At 34.5% G+C, this 22,543-nt stretch overlaps 2 protein-coding genes across 2 annotated transcripts; one reads left to right on the top strand and one right to left on the bottom strand.

The window, feature by feature from the left end:
* The first annotated feature begins 1,063 nt into the window (after window positions 1-1,063).
* Window positions 1,064-4,922, top strand: LOC148999862 (AP2-like ethylene-responsive transcription factor At1g16060). Its single transcript, XM_089139917.1, has 7 exons — window positions 1,064-1,295; window positions 1,813-2,042; window positions 2,428-2,516; window positions 2,606-2,679; window positions 2,774-2,824; window positions 2,925-3,001; window positions 4,084-4,922. Exons 1-7 carry the CDS (start codon window positions 1,156-1,158, stop codon window positions 4,668-4,670), a joined length of 1,248 nt encoding a protein of 415 aa, XP_088996043.1. The 5' UTR covers window positions 1,064-1,155; the 3' UTR covers window positions 4,671-4,922.
* Window positions 4,923-16,853: 11,931 nt separating this feature from the next.
* TLP8 (tubby like protein 8) lies at window positions 16,854-20,560 on the bottom strand. Its single transcript, XM_089140007.1, has 9 exons — window positions 19,908-20,560; window positions 19,689-19,803; window positions 19,348-19,524; window positions 19,167-19,222; window positions 18,967-19,063; window positions 18,433-18,522; window positions 18,211-18,303; window positions 18,010-18,077; window positions 16,854-17,750 (listed from the first exon to the last, which is right to left on the bottom strand). Exons 1-9 carry the CDS (start codon window positions 20,399-20,401, stop codon window positions 17,675-17,677), a joined length of 1,266 nt encoding a protein of 421 aa, XP_088996133.1. The 5' UTR covers window positions 20,402-20,560; the 3' UTR covers window positions 16,854-17,674.
* Between the last annotated feature and the right edge of the window lie 1,983 nt (window positions 20,561-22,543).

The raw sequence follows: 22,543 nt of genomic DNA, 5'->3' as shown, positions 1-22,543 counted from the left end.
TCATATACGTAACCCTGCACGCATTTTATTTTATCTTTTAATACAACTGATTGAGAAATGACTTTCCAAAAATAGTTGCCAATAATGATCATTATACTACAAATGGCAACACATGTGTTGCATTTTTTTTATTTACAATTCATGTTTAATTAATTATCTTATTTTTTTTCATTTTACATCTTAATCAGGTAAAGAAATTTATTTTTAATTAATGTTCTTCATGTAATCCATGTAACTAAAAATAAACAGTTCGAATAATAAATCCCTAACATGCACTGCATGTAATTAAATAATTAAATAAAAAAAATAAACAGATGAAAGTTTGAAAGGATCTAATCATGAAAATTACAATGGAGACCAAACATAGAGCATTTGATAATTCATTATGAATATATTTTCTTATTCAAATGGTGGGTCCTACTTAAAAAGATCCAACTAACTTCAAGATTGACTAGCTACTTTTCGGTGCAGGAAAAATTTGTTACCATACATTATCTGAACGCTACGTGGAGAAGGTACGGATCCACTTTCTTTTTTTCCGTATAATAACGGAACTGGTTTCAAACCTGACAAAGATCATGGCTTTGGGTATCGGTAGTATCGGTATCGGGTGGTCTTTTTAAATCGTATTAATAGGAATAAAATGATAAAAAGTTTGTTATAATTGTGATTGTTGGATATTGAAAATGTTACGTATCATAATAGAAAGAATTTAGATCCTCTCCACCTAAGCGTGATGTAATCTCATCCTTCTTCTTTCATAGCTGAACTTACATAGGCATGCTCGTGTACCATCAAGCATGCAATGTATGAGAATAAAATAATGAAAAGATGGGCTGTCCGGATGTAGAGGATCTGAATATAATTCGAAAAAAATATCGGTTGTCGAAAATTTGATATGTAGTTTTAGTATGATATGATATGATATAAACCCGGTATTTTTAGTATCGGTTTCAATATCGTGCCATGACGAAGTCAGAAACCCACATATTAAATGAGGCAACGCAGCCTCTGGGATTTCTCTTTATATATAGCCCTCTTCTTCTTTTGCTTCACAAGCTCTCTCAACTTTTCTCATTACTCATCTCTATTTCTGAGGTCTCTTGCTTGCTCTGCTGCCTCTACTGTATCTTCTTTCGAGAAGGTGAAGAAGCTATGGCAAAGAAAACACTGAAAACCCAGAAGGATAATCCTTCAAACATTAACACTACTGCAACCAAAGTGAAGAGAAGGAGAAAGAGTGGCCCAAGAGAATCTCCTCCTCAAAGAAGCTCAAACTATAGAGGAGTCACAAGGTCTGCTTGGGTTATCCTTTTAATGGCTTCAACAATTTTTATTCTCCTTAATTTTCATCCTTTCTTTTCTCTCCCTTCCCATTGAAGCTCTTCTGCTACAATAGCATTCATGGGTTTGGCTCAGAATTCTTCTCTTCCCCACTGAAGCTCTTCTGCTTCAATAGCATTCATGGGTTTGATAATCAAATTCTGCTGTTTCTATTGAGTCTCTTCTGCTTCAATAGCATTCCTGGGTTTGAGTCAAATTCTTATCTTGTCAATGAAGCTTCTCTGCTTCAATAGCATTCATGGCGGTTTGAGTCAAATTCTGCTATTTTTTTATTGAAGTTGCTCTGCTTCAACATGTAGCATTCATGGATTGATCAAACTCTCCTCTGCTTCAATAGCAGTCAAGATGGATTGATCAAATTCTATTCTCTTTATTGAAGTTTTTCTGCTTCAAAAGCATTCACAGAGTCATCAACTTTTTCTGTTTCTTCAATCTCCTGAAACTTTTCTGGGTTTAATCCTTTTTCAGGCATAGATGGACTGGTAGATTTGAAGCTCATTTGTGGGACAAGAATAGCTGGAATGATTCTCAAACTAAGAAAGGAAGACAAGGTTCATCATCATCCTTCACCTTTCTCATCTCAATTCCTTTCAATCTCTTCCATTTTCTCTTGAATAATTTATTAATTTTTTCTTTGTCTTCTTCCTTCTCATGGATGCCTTGGTGGTTGAATTCTTCCGGCAATATAGTCTATCTTGGTGAGTTTGATTAATGGGTATTTCTATTTTTCTTTTTTCTTTTTTCATATGTAGACAAAAAATGATTCTTATAAACAGTTCCATTTATGGTGACAAACTTGGTTTTGTCAAGCAAATGGGTAGTTTGGTAATTCAACTTCAAATATCTCACAAATGATTTGGATTAATTACTCATTAAATTCAATTAGAAACCCGTCATTTACTATTGTTCACGTTCGAACTTGACATGTAAGTAAATGACTTTTCCATTAATAATAAAAATGACTACTTAATGCCATTATATAATAAAAACCCAAGATTAATTAAATTAAACTAAACCAATTTGTATACTTAACTATTGATTAATGAGTAATTCTAATCTATAATTTTGGCTTCTTTAATTAAGGTGCTTATGATGATGAAGAAGTTGCTGCACGTGCCTATGATTTGGCAGCATTGAAGTATTGGGGACAAGATACCATTCTTAATTTTCCGGTTAGTATTTGTTTTCTTCATTGACTTTACAATTTCATTTAGATTTTCTTATCTTAATTAAGCTAATTAATCTCAATCTATTTATGCAGATATCAAGGTATCAAGAAGAGATTAAAGAGATGGAAGGCCAATCTAGAGAGGAGTACATTGGATCATTAAGGAGGTAAATAATAATTAATTTTTAACAAAATAAAAAAAATTATGGTCATTTTTTTATAATACTGAAATTAAAATATTTTTGTGTGTTTATTTTACAGAAAGAGCAGCGGGTTTTCTCGCGGTGTCTCAAAATATAGAGGTGTTGCAAGGTACGGTTCGAATAGTCAAGCTAAACCCATTTATTATAATAATTAGATAGTGAAATACTGAATTATTGTCGTCTTATTTGGGTTTTTCGATCATTTGCAGACATCATCACAATGGAAGATGGGAAGCTAGGATTGGTAGAGTTCTTGGCAATAAATACTTGTACCTTGGAACATATGGTAATTAATTAATTCCTTAATCTGATATCTAGTTAATCAAAAAGCAATTAGTTTTAATTTATTTTAAAGTATAAGTGATGAAATCTAGTTTCATTATCTCTTTTGACTGGTCAGTGATCTCTGATTCACTTGTTCAGTCTCTTATAGTATGAATACAAGAAAGTGGTGAAGTAAGATAGAATTTTTATTCCTTTTTTTAGTTTACTAGTCGGTCTCCTTAGACCATTCCATTTGAAAAATTATTTTTACTTGGTCGGCAAGCCAAACACTTTTTATTTTTTTTCTAACTTTTCATTATTCCAGCCCATTTTAGAAAATTCTTTCCCATTTGCTTACGGCTTACCACTTAGAGAAGGGAAGCCAAGTCAGTCATGATGTTTACCCATAAAGGAAGACTTAGAACCTTCAAGGCCAAAGTCCAAGGTGGACTTAGCTGTGTGAAGAACTAGAGAGAGAGAGAGAGAGGGAGGAAGGTGCTGAGAAATGAAGGAGAAGATGAAGTGATGGTCGACATGCATGAAGCTAAGAAACAATTTTTAACTAAGTATAAAACGATTATTTATATAAATTATTGTTACTAGTTATTGTTTCTTTCTTGTTATGAATCATTCTTATTTATAGTGCTTATGTCTGATATAATATGAACACAAAGCTAGTGGCCCATGAAGTTCCCATTATCAGTAAGACAGTAATGATACCATATGAGACAAGTGGGAACTTCTTTTTCTTTTCAAGAAATTCTATTGAGAAGAACTAGTGGTAACTTTTTAATTGAATTTGCAATGAAGTTAAACAGCTAGCTTGTTAATTAGTTAATCCAAATGGGTTTTGAATTAGTCTGTGTTGATGTGCTTGAGAGTTTCATTTGAAGTTATGGTGAAGGTGATCAAAGAAGACTATTGGAAATTTATTTATTTTTTCTTTGAATTTCCACCCTTTAAGGAGATGGAGATGAACCATTTTCTTGAAAACCATATGGTGGACTTGGAGGAAAAAAAAGACAAATTTTTAAAAATAATTTCTGTTGTTTTGTTTTTTATATTTCAAAATTGCCCTTTGATGTTTTCTATTATTCCTTGCAGCCACCCAAGAAGAAGCAGCAACTGCATACGACATGGCAGCCATTGAGTACCGTGGGCTTAATGCAGTTACTAACTTTGACCTGAGCCGTTACATCAAATACATCAAACCTGAATCTGAGTCTAACGCCATCACCAACCTTTCACCTCCTCTTCCTCTTCCTCCTCCTTCTTCTTCTTCCTTTGTGGAACCCACAAACCCTAATTCTAACACTTGCCCTAATCAAATGTCTCATCCTACCAATGATATCCTTAATCAAGACTTAAGCTTTCTCTACCAAGACACCTTCACAACTCCGCTACCCAATGTTGATAGCGGAAGCAGTGTTGCAGACATTGACTTGAGTCCAGACTTGATGGATCTGTTGCTTGAAGCAACTTCAGTGGCTGAAAGTCCATCGACGACACAAGAATCTGACCCACCACCTTGTAGTTTCCCTGATGATGTACAAACTTATTTTGATTACCAAGACTCGGGTAATTACGGGTTCACCATGAATGATGACATGTTCTTCGACATTGACTTGAGCTCTTATGTGTCAGAGTTCTTAAATAATGATGTCAATGGACAAGATTACTTGTTTAGTTGAAGATTACAAGTGTAACAAATACAAACACATGAGAAATTCTTTGTAAGGAGGAAGAGTTGTAAGGTGATAATAAAGTTGGAAAGATAGTTTTGTAGAGGGGTTAACTTCATAATGTATAGATATGGAAGGTTCAGTCTTTTGTTTCATGAGGGATGGAGAGAAGAAATTACTTTGTATCTCCATTAATATCATATGTGTACCTTTGTAAGACACTCATTTCTCAATGAAAATTATCAAATTTTACTTTTAATTTCTTGTGAAGTGAGTATTGTTTAACAGGCAAAAGCAGGTTTTATATTTTATGATGGATGATTGTATATTTTAACTTTTAGTTGAAATGAGAAGTCACTTACCCTAGAATCATGCGCATTAGAACTCTACTAGTAGTATATCATTACTCTCATGGGTCTATCTCATTGACTATTTATGTCACGATAGATCTGATGAAGCCAAAGTTTAATTGGTGATATGCCAAACCCAAACAGTTGGTAGATCAACTGGGTATTGTTTAACAATTAAGTTGCAGGATCTCGGAATGAAATAAAAAAACACAGGGCTGAAACTTTGTTTGCACTTACATAATCTTGATAGATTTCTTGAATTCCTTGATAAGGAAGAAAGAGTTTATTTGTTTAATCAGTTCTGGGTAACCAGATTCAATGGTAACAGCTCTGACTTCAAATCTAATGGCCTAGAGGTGACTACTCGAACAGTAGCTACCAGCAGAGAAAGCTGTGGTCAGTTTATCTTTGAAGATCATCCACTAGTCATTTTATACCAATTTTTGAAGTTTCAGCTTAAAATAATTATCTATCATAGCTGTACAGTTCAAAGACTTCTAATATACGAGTGAATTGCACAAATCGTGGGTTCAAGTCTAAAAGCCACATGAATCAAATCTTACTAGCTGAATCTAAGATTATATTAGTTGTCAAAATCAAAACTAGTTCAATGTCATTTCATCATTCTCTCAAAGAACAAAAATTTAGCTCACCCCTTGCATTTTTTTTTCTTTTTTTTTTTTTTCTTCCCTATAGAGAATATCCAATCGATTTAGAAACAATTTAATTTTTAGAATGTGGATGGGTTCCAATTGCAATAAAATTTGATTCATTAATATATAGATAAATGGCTAACCTAAGGAGGGTGTCATCTAATGTTGGTTTCATTAAGCAGTCTTTTGCATATTAAATTAAATGGCTAAAATGGTCAACATCTGTAGGAAATTCTGTTTACACGCGCAAGTAGTCTTATATTAAATGTACAAGAAATTCAAATTATTTTTATGTTTTTTAATATATTTGTCTTATTCTCAAAAGTTATTTAATATAGAGATGACTTTGTCATTTATATATACAGTGACAAACATTTTTAAAGGATTTATAAATAAATCATTTCCATCTCATTTTGAAAACCCTTTTTTCGCCCATGATGATTAAAATTAATATTTAGAATAAAACAAAGAGAAGAAAACCAAAATATGATTGGTGGTATAAAATATGGTGCAAGTAATAATAAAATTTTAAAACTCAGGATTAGATTATCGATGAAGTCTTAACTAAACTTCATCTATCAACTCCCTATGACCTTGCTCTTCCCTTCCGAAAAATAAAAGACAGGGGAAGGTGTTATCACCAAGGATTAGCATTCACCACCAAAATTTCAACTATTTGATGGCTTGATGAATCAAGTCAATCTGATATCAAAGTGTGGAAACCATGTACTCAAGATGAGTCTATAATCCCTTATTTCTTGATTGCCGTTATTCTTTACCAAGTGTTCAATATAATTAATTAATCTTCTCATTAGTTAGTTTTTGAAGAACACAATTATGTTTATAAATTAAATGAGTAATTGAAAATGAGAGTAATAAAGTCTCACTTTGAAACATCAATAATTAAGCATCAATAGAGTTAAATTGACCCCAAAGCCAATTTGTATTATGTGTCATTTCCTCACCAAAAATAGAAGACAGGGGGAGGTGTTATCACCAAGGATTAGCATTCGCCACCAAAATCTCAACTATTTGATGGCTTGATGAATCAAGTCAATCTGATATCAAAGTGTGGAAACCATGTACTCAAGATGATTCTATAATCCCTTATTTCTTGATTGCCGTTATTCTTTAACAAGTGTTCAATATAATTAATTAATCTTCTCATTAGTTAGTTTTTGAAGAACACAATTATGATTATAAATTAAACGAGTAATTGAAAATGAGACTTATAAAGTCCCACTTTTAAACATCAATAGAGTTAAATTGACCCCAAAGCCAACTTGTATTATGTGCCCTTTTCTCACGAAAAATAAAAGACAGGGGGAGGTGTTATCACCAAGGACTAGCATTCGCCACCAAAATCTCGACCAGTTGATGGCTCAATGAATCAAGTCAATCTTATATCAGAATGTGGAAACCATGTACTCAAGATAAGTCTATACTCCCTTATTTCTTGATCAAAGGTCGTGATTCTTTACCAAGTGTTGAGTATAATTAATCTTCGAAGAATACGATAGTAATATAAAAAAATAAGACTTGCAAAGTCCCACTTTTAAACATCAATAATTAAGAGTGAATAGAGTTAAATTGACCCAAAACCAATTTGTATTATACAGAAAGAAAAAAAAAAGGTAAATAAAGAAAAAACAAAACAAATGACGTAAGTGAGAGACCTTACAACTTACAAAGTCTTTAGTTTAGTCTTCAGAATTAAGTATTATTAATAATTTCATCTCGAACTGACTTAATTGATTTGATTTGCTAATCAAACCAATACCTTAATACATCTATGTTGGCCTGGTTTCTAAGAAATTTTGGCCACTAAGCTTATAATATACATGAAATCGAAGTTGACTTGGCTATGGAATGGAGCACTAGTTTCTAAGAAACTAGGCTAGTTTCAAGTAGCTTAAAATGGACCATTTCACTTATATATAATCTCAAAGTTGACTTGGCCGGTCTAACCCAATTTGATCTAAGTTGATTCTAATAAACTGAATACATAATTGTGTGATACACGACACCTTTTGGGTTAGTGGTGAACCAAAATTTTCTTCATTTTTAGGTTGATTGGAGTAAATTTGTCATTGTCATGGAGGTAACAAAGAAAGAATTTTTAGTCAAAATTATGACAAACGTGACGTATGGTACCAAAATGTATAGAAATTTTATGTGAAGGGAATGATTATATTCGGGTCATTATAAAGAAGAAAAAAGGATACATTGTATGTTGATGCCGGTCCCTTACATTTACTGAAAACTGTATTTATTTGAAATTGTCTTCAAAAAAAACATTGAGAGATGTGGATTTTATGAATAAAAAATGAGCTTACTCAGTGCATGAGGTTTCTATTGATGTGGATCTCACATAAGGTCATGATCAGTTGATTAAATTAAGTAAATGTTAATAGAATTCGGGTTTTCTCATAAGGGTGTCATAACCATGTGTGTTGGGAAAAAATTTCTCAACAATGGCGCTGTTTAAGGAAACTCCCGAAAAAAGGTGGCGGCTAGTGCCGATCGAATCTTACCAAATATTGAAATGAAGGTCTAATTTTGGGTATGGTGCAGTCATTTCAAGTGGGACACCGATTACGTAACTTGCTATCCTGCAAGCGCAAGCAGGAAGATAAAAAGAGCCAATCATCCTATGAACAAACACCATGGTGAAATTGTTAGGCAACTTATTGACAATTTATGGTTGTTTAGAGAACTCAAAGAGGAGGAGAGTTCAACTCACGGAATTTTCTTGTCTTCATAGCAATTATAAAACTTTTGAAAGTGTAAGTTTGTAAAGTCTGTATATCTTCTTTCTATTTCGTAACAGAAGTGCAACTGTTGATTATCTTTATGAACCAATTAGATTCATTGTCATTTCAAAAATATGGCCAAGTTCCTTTTCATCCATGATAAAGGAAGAATTTCTTCATTACAAATGTCAACTCTTTAGGGTTAAACATCTGGAATTATGAGAGTGAGTGTGTCATTTTATGTAAGCAATGAATGGGGTATTTTTAATTTTTTTGTTTTTTTTTAATACATCATCGAGGGCCAAAGACTCTTAAAAAATATATATATATTCAAAGGAAGCATCAGGTAACTATTGCTGAAAAATCCTCTCTGGGTCCAGAGGAGGATCCGATAAGCACACCAAAGACTCCTTTAGCAATAAGGACATTTTCAACATCTAATCAACAGCAACATTAGCATCTCTAGGTATCAAATCACCCTAGATTTTATTGATGAAGAACCCTTCTCTAAGGGAGAAAAAGTATCTCTATATTAATTTTTATTTCTGATTTTGAGTGAAAGTTGCATCCATGGCAACATAGTTAATTAATATGAGAAAAAGTTAATTGATAATTAGTTTTATATCTACCCAACTGACAGTGATAGTAAAAAGAGATTCATTGACTTCTAATTGTTGATTTTGTGATGTTAAATTTGACTTGTGAACAGTTTTTTTTGGTAGAGACTTATGAAGAGTTAAACCCAAGGAAAGGGTTGATTAAAAAAACAATCCTTGACTTTGATAGTAGAAATGCCTCTGGTTTCACAGCAGCACATCCACATTATTCCCATATTCCCCAGACAATTTTTCAAATTTTTTTATTTATTTTTATAAATTCTCATAATGATTTCTAGTCCAGAAAAAATAAATGAGACTATGCTACGTGATGCCGTGGAAAACACGGGGTAGTACACTATGGAACATTGGAATAAATATTTTTATTTGTTTTTAATTTATTATCTTGGTATGAATTAGAATTGGTCCAGGTTGGATTGCTGTGGTGTTTGTAGGCAATCCATGAGAAGTATTATTTCTGTTTCAGTTTCTTCCAAGTTGGTCTAACTTAGAAAAATGGTTTTATGATATTCTATGGTCCAACTTGGTTGCTGACTTGCTGTACCTTACTTAGAATATTTGCCAACCAAATGGGTTTCTCAAGAAAACAATAGAAATGTCTAAAAACATGGGCATCAAGGAATCTACCATGTTGAATTATTTTTTGTTTTTAGTTCTTCATTTGTTTTTAAAATATTTATGTTCTCTCTGTATTGGGGTGGCATGGAAATGGAATAGAAGTACTTAAGAAGAAAAATAAAATCATAACTTTCAATATCAAACAAGCCAAGCAAAGTCATGAACAGCCTTTCTCTTCCTTCAACTAAAATTGAACAATGAAACTTCACCTTTGACTCTCTAACCTAACCTGTCTATTTCTGTTTCCCTAGAACTTCATTCATGTTTTAACATCAAACTTTCATCTTATAACAACCAGAAAGGGAAAAATGGAAGAAGAAAAAAATAACAGGATGGTTATAAAAAATTGTATATAAAAATAGTATGCATATAGGTACGATTTTGATATCTAAATAAACAGGATAGTATAGAACAATGTTGGAATGGATATATACCATCCGAATTGTACCCAAAGCCATTACCATATTGTACTGCAATAGAAATCATTTTTAACAATCCTAGAATGCCGTTTCTGAGTTGGTTTGGGATGGAAAAGTTGTTGACAGTGAAGGTAGATGAATTTTTCAATTTCTAGTGCAAACATTCAAAGGTTAAGTCGTCATTGACGTCTTTACCTATGACATCAGACAACTGGTTTGAACTTTGGAATGAAACCTCTAATCTATCAAGTAAAACACAAACGACTGACCAAGGGAGGGCTGGGTTGCTAAGCAATGCCAAAGATAGAGACTTCATTCATGTCTTGGAGTGGGTTTTTGTATATGATTTTAATACCAAATTGACATCCTTGAGTTTGGATCTCGTCTTTTATGGGTATCTATCCCATCAATTCCTATCAAATATTGTAAGTTGCAGGAATCTAAGTTCATTCTCAATGTGAACTACCTCATGCGAAAAGAAAATACCCACAAATTATACAAAGTGACGTATAGTAGAATTATTTCTAATAGAAAAAAGAAAGTCAAGTTCATTCGCTAGTTTCTAAATGATAATTTCATACACTTCTGTGTCTAAATACAGTAACCATTACAAATTATTATCATTCTGTTTCTCATGAATCACCATTTACTCTAAACATCCATTTGGTTCTTTCATAAACCAAATTTCACTCTCACAGTGATTATCCAAAAGGATGTTTTTTTCAAAAACCAAGTTTTACTCTCAGATTGATTCATCTTTTCTCATTCCAAAAGGTTGTTCTTTCAAAAACCAAATTTTACTCTCATGTCTGGCACTCGAATTGGAAAAAATGGACATATCATGAATGGTCTTGAGTCAATGTGGATGACTCTCATAGAGGAAAAAAAGGCCAAACATGTTTCTCATTTTATGTGTGCTTTTTTTCTGTGTAACAGTTTGAAAGTTTCTTTTGAGTTGGATAGAAAGAACCAATAAAGAAAGATGGGTAAGCTTCCACGACAAATAACATAAAAGTATTTATCAAGTGTTGAACGCGTTTACTGTCCAAGTTGATATTAAGATATCATTGGTATGTGATTTGAATGAATAGTAAGAAATGATTTCACTTTTTGAATCTTTCTCTGGTATTGCTAGTAGCACTGAGCCACTACTTCATATATTTCTCCATTTTATTTACATGTCCAGCTAAAATTATTTTAAGTAATGATAGAAATCATAATTCATGAAAATATGTCAGACCTTGAGGAAAACTTCAATGGGTATGAGAAAGTGGGATGCAATGATATATAATTTTGAAATCTGAAAGAAATACAATTTGAAATATAATTACATTTATTGTGGAATAAATTATTCATAACCAGATTCATTATGAATCAAATATTTTTTTGATAATATAAACGCGTGAGGATTTAATGCCACTAAACAAACCAAAACGTTAAACCCCATGATAATTACTTAAAAAATATTAAAGTAACCTTCGAATAATGTGAAGTGCTTATTTTATCCCAATAATTAAAGAAAAAACAATGAAACAAACAAGAAATCAACTTGTTGAGAGATAGATCAAGGATCATTGCCATATTGTACTTTGTTTTTCCATTTAATACTATTTATATTTGTATTTTCTTCTTGATCTAGTAGAATTTATTCTTTAATTTAAAAGGGTGTAATGGTGTTGTGTCAATTTTCAGCAAGTACCCCAACTCACTCCTAAACCAGTGGCCCAACTACGTCTATGTCATTTAGCCATATGAACTTGGAGTAGACTGGGGGGCTCAACCCTGAGCCTATGATCAACGTTGGAAGGCGATCAAGCTACGTCAATGAAGCTTAGGTTTAGGGAGCTCGACCCTAGACTTCAAGATACCAACCAAATTGTGAGGGTGATGTTTCTTAGTCTAACTTGTTCATCGGAGGCGTCTCCATGACCATCCAGGTTTGCCCGCACTCATTGTTTGTCCCTGTGAAGAGGATTTGGTTAGATCCATCAAGGTTCAATTGTCACTCGAGAGGTCAAATTTGGATACAATAAATAGATACTATACAGTATATACCAGCTAGCAACGAGTCTAAGTAATACTTTGATTTGTTTTGAGACAACACTAAAATAAAGGGTAACTCAGGTAGTGCTGCTGATAATTTCCTAATTTTTTAAAAATGGTCAAATCTATTGCCAAAGGCTTTCACACGAGTGAAATTTTGGTGGCAATTTTCCTACACAACCGTACCCAAGCAGCTTTTTACCGAGAGGCCAACTTTTTCCTTTTTTCTTTTTTTTTTTTTTGGGGGGGGGGGGTGTTAGTAAGCAACTTATATTAGACACTCTAGAATTTCTAGAAAGGCTGTTGTGAGAGAGAGAGGAGAAGGAGGAGTTGGAATGCTCACTTAAATGTAACAAGAAGGATATAGACATATAGGAGTTGCATCTAACCATTCTAACTGTTAAGGATAAATAGACTATCACTTATCACTTGTGTTCTTGTGATTATGTGATTGGTGTGTGGCCACATTAGTCCTTTGCGCATGCAACTATAGGTTGTTCTTGATTATTAAACCTCTCATGGCTACATTCTGATTGGATTCCATCAATCTTCTTCTTCTCATGAAGTGTCTTCCAAGTTAGGTTCACTGGTTTTCTTTAGGATTTCCATTAACAAACCCTAATTAGGTGTACATGGATATGAATCCAAACCAACCATTACCCATTACTACTTACAACTGATGATACTAACACTCAACTACCTCTCATATGAGGGTTCACTATTTTATGCAAAATTTGTGAAATCAAGTAGGGGAACCCTATACATCTTACAGATAAACTCATGATTTAGTTGGAATTAATTATCAAAAGCTAATCATTAAGGAGAGGATTCACAAGTACCTATAGATCTTTGCATAGGGCCTTAAGAATTTAACTACAGAAGCCCATTAAGGGAATCATTCTTGCGTGGGCCTAGGGTTTTGTAAGCCCATTTAGCATGAACACCTTGAAGTACGTTTAGATAGATTAGAAAGATTTGCATTATTGTAACAGATGTAACCCCTTTAATGTTAAACAATAGAGAATATGTAAATTTAGTGCAATATAGATAAGGTAAGGTAACTCAGTCTCTCACGGTTCTTCATTAAACCAGTTCCTTTGGTTCAGACCAACTTCATGCTTTTGCATTATCCGGTTCACTAAAAACCTAGCTGTAAGACTAACTCGAGAACAATGAGAAAACTCTTCTTCTTCAATTGACAAAATCAAAGACTCTAGAAGATGATTTACAGTTACAATCCCTGCAGCAATCAAGAGAAGTTAGGTTGATTTGAAATCTTGTTTTATGTGTTTTACGTGTAAAATTGAAACACTACAAGTAATTAGTTAGGTCCGTTGTTAGAAGAGTTTTAATTCTTTTTTGCTTAAATCACTTGGGTTTTCTACTTTGAATGAAATTTTCTCCTACAAGAACATTAGACTTCCCACACTTTGGCCCTATACATTGATTTAGAAAGCATACATAGAGTGTTGGGGACGGATGTACAAATATGAAGAAAAACATGAGCAAAAGACACACAATACAAGGAATTTAACGTGATTCGGCAAGATTGCCTAAATCTATTAAAGATAAATAAGTTTTCATTATTTCAGAAAATCTCACCACTTTTGCATCTCACAAAGTACTACCATTTGCTCAACTTGTTTTCTAGATTATCCGTCAAAGACTATTTATAGGGAAACTTAAAACCCTATCTCGCACATAATTATAATTTTATTCATATACAAATAATTGACCCAAAACCCTAATTCAATTACAAATACAACCAAATTATAATTACATATACCTGCAAAATATAAGACACCCAAATGCAACATAGAGCTTACCCATTGATATTACCCAAAAAAAAAAGATCTTACCCATTGATTTGACAATTTAGTTACTTGTTACATGTGATCTAAATTCTTTGTCCAACTCTGAAGATTCTTACAACACTGGAACAAAATCTCTTTTGGTAGTATCAATAATCTCTTTGATAATCTTTCAATAGAAATTGATGCTCTTGAATCTTCCACTTGTCTGGACCGAGAAATCATTGCATCTAAATACTCATGCCTAAGATGGGCTTTACAGGCTGAAGAAACATTTTGGTTCCAGAAATCTAGACAGTGGTACATCTCAAATGGTGATAGGAATACAAGATACTACCACCTTGCCTCTAAGTTCCATTATCACAAGAGGAGAATTGATGCATTAGATCACAATGGAGCTATTGTCAGTAACCCAAGAGAGATTGCCAATGTTTTTGCCACCTTCATGAAAGACCTTTATTCTACTAGGGGACCCCTAGATCCACTCTTTGTAGAAGACATCTCCCTCCACCCCCCCCTAGCCAAGATTGTTTTCCTTCGGGGATGTCGGATCTCTCGTCTTTGGAAGAAATTATTACAGCACTATTCTCCATGGGACCAAACAAAGCTCTGAGCAAAAATGGTTTTAATGCACTCTTTTACCAAAGAAATTGGAATCTTGTCGATAGTGAGCTCTTTGATTTTGTAAAGAATTTCTTCACCTTCCTGTCCATACCATTTGGAGTCAACCATACCCTACTTTGCTTCATTCCCAAAATGACCAACCAAAAGATGTGTTTGATTTCTGACTAATCAGTCATTGTAATGTCAGTTACAAGATTCAGACAAAAATTTTAGCTAACTGCCTCAAACCACTTCTCTCAAGTGTTATTTCCCCTTGTCAAGGAGCCTTTGTGCCACATAGGCAAATCACCGATAATATCATGATGGCTTAAGAAATTTTCACTCTATGAACAAAACAAAGGGAAAGGTTGACTATGTTGCCCTAAAACTTTACATTGCAAAGGCATATGATAGGGTTGAATGGGACATAATCACTAAGCCCTGTTTGAATTATGGGGCTTTGATGCACATTGGTGTAAGATGATCCACACAATCATATCTTTTGTCTCCTTCTCTATAAAACTAAATGGTTATCCTTATATGTGGTTTACTGGAACTGGAGGGCTACGGCAGGGGTGCCCACTAAGCCCCTATCTCTTTTTTATTGTGATGGAGGTCCTCTCTTGACTTCTATTAGAATACAAGAGATTGGATGTGTTTCATGGTATTAAAATTTCCAGAAGAGCCCCAGAAATCTATCATCTTTTCTTTGTAGATAACACATTTCTTTTTTGTTGTGCTGAAAAAGAAGACGTGTTGGCAATAAAAGTTGTTGTTACAGTTGAGCTTTTCTCAGACATCACAGGACAACAAATAAACTTTGAGAAGAGTGGAGCCTTCTTCTCAAAAAATGTGGAACAATAAAAAAAATATATTGTCTTGTCTATACTGGGTATAGCAAAAATTAATAAAAATGAAGTCAATCTTGATATAAGCTAATTTTATGGAAGAAACAAAACAAAAAACCTGCAGTTTCTTCTTACAAAGATGAAAAACAAATTGTTTACTTGGAAGGCCACAACCCTATTGTATGCATTAAGAATTATATTGATAAAGGTTGTACTTCAACCACAGTCACTCTACCACCCTAAAATCTTCTACAGTAAATTGGACTCAATATGTCAACGGTTTTGGCTTGAAAAACCTATAAAGACCAACTCGTTAACGCTCATCTCGTGGACAAATGTTGCAAACAAAAAAAAGAGGGAGGTCTGCACTTCAAATGAATGGAGGATAAATTGAGCTCTATTGCTAAAACAAGGTTGGAGGATGATCAATAATCCAAAATCTATATGGGTGAAACTCCAGAAAGCTAGATATTTCCCTAACGCATCACCCTTTGATCTCAAAGTAAAGAAGAAGAGAGGGTTTAGGACTTGGAACAATACATGAAGTATACTACCTATACTCTAAACCATGATCCTAAGGAAAATTGGGAATGGAAAAACCACATCCTTTTGGTTTGACCCTTGGATCAAAACAACCCCTGACCACACAATGGGTCAACCAAATTTTTAAATTGGCTCTTCTGAAGCAACAGTGGAAGAAATAATCAACTCTGAAAGGCAACAGAACAAGAATTATCTTCTCAACTCTAACTCTTCTAATCCTACTTCTTGATCCACTTTTTTCAATTCTTTCATTAGTGCAATCCACTTAATCAAACCCTTGATAAATGGCATCTCATAAAGTGCTATCATTTGTTCAACTTGTTTTGTAGATTATCCGTCAGAAACTATTTATAGGGAAACCTAAAATCATAGGGAAAAAATAGCCAAAAAGAAAACGATATATCCCAGAAGTAGCTGGAATTTCGCCGATTTTTTTTTTGGCAAACTAGCAAAATAAAGGCAAGAATTGCCAAAATTTTACAAAACTTCGCCGGAATCTCTCCTTTTCATTCGAATCCTCATCTACCGGAAGAGAGGAACAAAAGCTTCTAACTTCAAAGCATTCGCTACTCTCGCCACCTGCAAGAACAAATCATACCAAGAAATCAAGAATAATGTTGAATCTTTCTAAAATGAGAAAACAAAGAAGGAATATAAGAGGTAGAAGAAATTAGGTTCCAATCTTCAAAAAACCCATAGATGGTGCTTAACAGCAATGGATTTCCTAGTCAATGGTAACGCTGACATTCGAAGTAGCTACAAAATCTGTCTAATAAATCCAAACGATGAACGGAATCTTAGCTTCAAGGTTAATATCCTCCTCAACCTCCCAAACTGAGGAAAGCTCCGGCTGCATTAGAAAATCCTCACGTAATCATAGAAATTATTTGTAGAGAAATGGTTGAGGTAGAACTGTGGAAGCAAAGGGAAGGTTGGTGCCTGGTGGTCCATGAGTCTTAGTAGAAAAAGGCAAAACCGAACAAGGAATTGGCTCTTGCAAAGAGAGAAAACACAGAAGGAAGCCAATTTTCAAAAAACCCATCAATTGTGATCTACATAGAAGCCCTCTTATTCGGTGTTTCACTTTTTTCAAATCCTTCTATAGTTCAAAACTGCCCCTAAAATCGGCGAAATTTGCCAAGTTTGGGGCAAACCAGCAAATTTTGCCAAACTTTCGTACCCTGCTTAAAACCCTATCTCCCATGTAATTATAATTTTGTCCCTACATAAGGCGTTAACCCAAAATCTCTAATCCAATTACAAATACAACCAAATTATAATTATATGAACATTGAAAATGAAAGACACCCAAACCCAACATAGAACTTACCCAATGATTTGACAATTTAGTTAACTGTTACGCGTGATCCGAATTCCTTGTCCGACTCTGAAGATTGACACGCATCAAGATAATTCCGTGGGCAACCCAAACGATCTATTTTTGTGAAATCCATGATGGAAGCAAAGGGCTTGGGCCACCTTTGATCTTGTCTCTTGGTGTTCATTCTAAAATACACTGAGAGAATAGTGCAACCATAATAGTGATGGCTTGACACCACACATTGACATAAATTATAAAATCTAATTTTTTTCAGATTTACTAAAAACTGTGTTAAGGAATTCTTAACTCAGTACAACAACAGAAACACTTTTCAACTTTCCCTTCTTCTATAGTGAAGCTTATCATCAGTTTTCCTCTCAACTCTTCTCTTCCCTTTGTATCCAAAATGGAATAGAAAAGGTTACATTTCATTACTAAACCGTGCAACAGAGTTTTGAGTCCATGGATGCCAAGCATACACAAAATGCTTGATAACCAGTCAATGGATATCTGCACAAAGGAAAAATAATCATTAGTTCAGTTCCTTACTTCTAAAAGCATAGGTTTGGAAGTTCTCATGCCTAGCCCATGCACAGATTACACAGGAATTGAAGGAGAAAATTGAAAGTTGAAGTAATATTGAGCTAGAAAACGAAGGCCTGAAGTGGTTCCTCTGCTACTAAAATGTTTGCAGGATCAGACCTCATCAACTGCATCATCACACACAGATATTGGGCATTTAATTCAAAGTTGCTGCTGCATATTATACCTGTAATCCATAATGTACTTCGACTTTTCTACCCTTGCAAGTTGAAGGATTGTCTGTTTTCCATTTTCCTGATTGTACAATGCATACGATGATTGATGTAAGTTTATAATGTGAAGGAGGTTGGGATTTCATTCGTTAAAGTTTACAATGCTTTGTTTTCTTCCAACCACAGGTGTTTCATTGTGCTGTGTATTTTCTTACCTCCATTGTTAGCTGGAAGTTTTTCACTGAGCTTTGAATCTTAAATCCTGTTCTTCCCCTCTCTCTGAAGTCTAATTCATATCGCCTTGAAATCTGAAAGACAACAAAAACCCAACATATGAAATACTATAACATTAACTATACAACATACAGGGGTGATCTACAACATTAATTGTATAAGACAGTTCAATATGTTGAAAGCAAATACTTCCGCATACATACACTATTGTAGTGTGGAACCCTCGAGAACAGTTGATGAACTCTGTTCATTTTACCCTCCCAATCCTTAGGAAGTCCATTAATATGTTGAATCTGCAAAACAGTATAATGTCATCTCCACATTTACTCATCTCAAGAGATTCCAAGGTACCTAGAAAACAAAAACCCTTCCAAAAAACCCAATATAAACTAATATATGTGCTTGTTATTGCAGTAGGCACTGTTGTGGATGAAAACTAGCATCCAGGGCGACTTCGGTACACCCACATTGGTGAGTAAATGAAAGAGTGTGGTCCATATAAGGGTTGGAATCCTCACTCTCTCATGAGGCCTTTTAAAACCTCGAATCAATGAGCATTGCAGATGAACGAGAATCCCGTGACCACTTCAGGCACTATGAGCACACTCATATAGTAATTCTGAACCTTGCTTTGTATAGTACACTCAATGTGTACAACAAGACAAGCATCAGAGCATTTGTACAGGATTGAGGGAACCTAAGATACTGTATTTTCACTTCCTACTGTTTCAATTCACCTGAGCTGTATTTTTTAACTGCATAGATTGATGCTTTGGTATCCATGCCCTCATGCTTCTGTAATTTCCTGTCCAAGTGGTTATTGTAGGTATGAATCTGTAAAAACCAGGGCCAAAGTTAAAAACAAGATTATCTTAGATTACTAAAAAAAGGTTCCCTATCAAGTGGACATTAAATTAAAGAAATGAGATTTGCTTACGATACAATGGCAAGAAGTTGGTTGGGCTGTTTCTTTAAGGAATCAAGACGGCTCCCCTGTGATCAAAGGTTGTTATAAGAATTAAGAACAAGTGCATCTGTGTTTATTCAATTAAGATTTCTAATTTTATTGATAAGATGAATTTATTCCCAAACTGAACAGTAGAAGTAGAGAATCAAACCTGGCCCCAGATTTGGTACTTTGATCCCATAAGGTTAGCTGTTACATTGCCCAAGAAGCTCTCATCTGAGGTACAAGATATTGCCTTGGTGTTCTGAGCTATAACGAATTCAGACCGACCATTGCGCCGCCTATGAAGTGCCACTGCAAGTTTTCGATCCTTTCGACCATGACCCTCCTGGGTTCAAGGGGAATTTTGTTTAACATTGGAACCATGACTCTAGTTTGATACTCTCCCATACAGTTATTGAATTTCTAAACGGTTAAATTGATTTAAGTATAAGGGTTTTTGATTGTACTAAAAAGTAAAGAAGAAAAGGCAAGGAAGTGCAGAGATCTTACATTGGTGTAAAGTGAATATAGATTTCCACCATCCAGTCCTTCTGTAGATGCTTCCTTCACTATAACACAAGTGCATCTCCCTACATCCAAAGGCAAAGGCCTACACAACAATGATCTGACAGTACCCACCACACCAACCACAATAGCATTGCATTAGTTGCAAGGAAGAAACTGATTATAGATTGAATCAAATTCATTAGAAAGGTGTCCAATTCCAACCTGTTAGGTAGGGTTGACCAAGAAGATGCAGGTGCAGCTTCAGAATCCGAATGATCCCACACATCCATTCTACTTGAATTATCAGATCCAATTGGGTCCAAAAGCTTAGAACGGAAAGTAGAATCTGGTCCATTCAATTGCATACAGAGCTGAAGAGAAGATGGCTTCAAGACCCTATTTTTAAGAACCACAGAAGAGGGAGAGTTTCCATCTGGGTTCTCCACCACCTTCTTTACAGAAGAACTGCAACTGGGTGTTGGGGATTCTTTGTCTTTGGAGTCCAGAAGACCTTGTTTGAGGTTGGGAATGAGATTTTCCTTGTTGTCAGAGATGATAACAGAGGCATTCCGGCACAAACGAAGGCCAAAAGTGCTGCCAATACTATGCTCCCCTTCACTGTTGCTTCGGTTGTGTTTGAGCTCATTGAGGGGATTAACATAAAGGGAATTGTAAGAAGCTTGGCGTGGAACTGAAGATTTCTTCGAACAAGTCATGGTTAAGCTAGTGCAGACTGAAGAATTACTATGCAAATGCAACCAGGAATTTCAGAACTTCTCTGTAGCTTAATTATATACTTGAGAGGAAGAGAGAGAGAAAGAGTGAGGGCCAAAGATTCAAATTTGAAAGACATGGGAAAATGGGTTAACGCCCAACGGGCTATAATGGGGAAGTGGAAACTTCTTTGAAATTTGTAATCAATATCTGTCTGGCGACTCTACTTTTTGCAGGTTTTTCTGACCCAAATCTATATGACTTTCTTTACTAATTTTATATAATTTTTCACTTATTCTTCGAAGACTGGGCGGGAACGAAAGATTTTTGAACGGAAGTAGCTGTTTTCGGATTTGATTGGCAACTGTTCCAGTCAAAATGGCCAGGAGAATCCAGGAAATGGTTGAATGGCAGATGTTTCCTCCAATTGAAATGGTTGAATATCAAATTACATAAACACCCCGGGGATGTAATTTTGAGGTTGGTTCGATCAAATCTGTTAGCCCGAACCAAATGAAACGGAACCATTAAAAACCCAAACCCGTTATAACCTGATTTAAAGGATTGGGATCCTCTTTGTCCCGCATTGCACTTTGTCCTATCAAGCAAATAAGGGTGTCAATCGGTACGGTTTCGGTAATTTGATATAGTTTCGGTACAATACCAACTTTGAATACCAAAAATCGGAATTGTACTATACCGAATTTACATAGTACAGTACGGTTTCTGTATTTGCAAAAACGGTATGGAACGGTTTCGGTAAGAAAACGGTTTAAACACGGTATATAGTGCGGTATAATTTCGGTAACAAAGAACCCATTCTACTTTTATTATTGGTTTATTCAAATCTTATGCTCTAAAGGAAAGTCCTTATTGTCCAAAGTGGCAATATATGTACTTATGATCGTAAAATCATGAAAGATAATTCAATGCTTTTTACCTGTATCATTGAATATTTGTTTAATAAAAGCATAATTCAAAATTAAATTTTTATTGGATTACTGTAGATATGATCTTTAATGCAACAGCTTGTGATTACCCAAAAAAAAAAAATGCAATAGCTTGTAGGTTGAAGTGGAATAGTGTGGTTTCACGGTAAGCTTGAAGAATTTTGGAGTTTAGACACCAAGTAACCTCCAGTAACATATACTTTAAATGACAAGGGACTAATCAATTTACTTGACTTGAAACACCAAGCAAAAAATATTTAATGTAGACTTTAAACACTTGATGATTCTCTCACAGAGTACAAAAGCACTTTCTAAGCGAGAAATTACATATATAGCCTCTATTTAATACGATATACGTTTTTATATGGTACCATACCTCTTTTTTTTTTTTTTGGTAAAAAAGACATTTATTGAAGATTGGAGCTAATACAAGCATTGACTTCTTCATTGCACATCTAAAGAAGCTAAGGATTGGTGTTATGCCAAACAGCCGATAGCTCAATTGAGAGGGCCACCTTAGCCAAGGAATCCGCAATCAAGTTGTAAGACCTTAAAATGAAAACAAAGAACACAAAATACAAACTATGTTTGAAGCTTATATATATATATCATGATAGATCTTAAAGATTTCACAAATTGGAGAGGAAGCATTAATTTGTTTTATCACGTCTAAACAATCATATTCAATTATAATCTCTCCACATCTAATGGCTTGGAGAAGACATGCTCGAACAACAACGGCTTTTGCTACCAATGCTGACTCTCATTGTTGATTCATTCTAGGAAGGCTGTGATAAATTAATTTACCTCTAGAATCACGAATGACACACCCCATTGCTCCTTTCTTTGAGTATTTGGACCATGCACCATCACAATTAATCTTAAAAACATGATGAGGTGGAGGAGACCATTTACCAACATTTGAACAAGCCTTTGATGTTTGTTGCTATTCAAAACAAAAAGAGTTACCTTCAATCCTAGCTACTGCAATGAATTCAGAGAAAGCTCTATTGGCAGCATTCAACACATCCAAGGGGGAGTTGTCCTTCCCATTAAAATGAGTTCATTTTGAGCCTTCTATATAAACCAAAATAAGAAAGTGTCCATAGAGAATCTCTCCTTAGTAAATCTTTTATTTTCCTTAAACAATGGATCCCAAACAGCAAACCATTCCTTCAAAGAAATACTAGTCAC

The sequence above is a fragment of the Hakea prostrata genome, chromosome 11 (genome assembly GCF_041222555.1).
Source record: "Hakea prostrata isolate BN-2017 chromosome 11, UWA_Hpros_2, whole genome shotgun sequence".
NCBI classification, from domain to species: domain Eukaryota; kingdom Viridiplantae; phylum Streptophyta; class Magnoliopsida; order Proteales; family Proteaceae; genus Hakea; species Hakea prostrata.
This window is presented reverse-complemented; position numbering and strand designations above follow the sequence as displayed.

What these genes read in the sequence shown, in the direction of transcription:
- LOC148999862 (XM_089139917.1), top strand. Translation starts at nt 1,156, where the DNA reads ATGGCAAAGAAAACACTGAAAACCCAGAAGGATAATCCTTCAAACATT. An exon ending in AACTATAGAGGAGTCACAAG is followed by an intron (nt 1,296 to 1,812) that starts GTCTGCTTGGGT and finishes ATCCTTTTTCAG; the next exon opens with GCATAGATGGACTGGTAGAT. An exon ending in TACATTGGATCATTAAGGAG is followed by an intron (nt 2,680 to 2,773) that starts GTAAATAATAAT and finishes TTTATTTTACAG; the next exon opens with AAAGAGCAGCGGGTTTTCTC.
- TLP8 (XM_089140007.1), bottom strand. Translation starts at nt 20,401, where the DNA reads ATGACTTGTTCGAAGAAATCTTCAGTTCCACGCCAAGCTTCTTACAAT. An exon ending in TGGTCAACCCTACCTAACAG is followed by an intron (nt 19,804 to 19,907) that starts GTTGGAATTGGA and finishes GGGTACTGTCAG; the next exon opens with ATCATTGTTGTGTAGGCCTT. An exon ending in TATATTCACTTTACACCAAT is followed by an intron (nt 19,525 to 19,688) that starts GTAAGATCTCTG and finishes CCTTGAACCCAG; the next exon opens with GAGGGTCATGGTCGAAAGGA.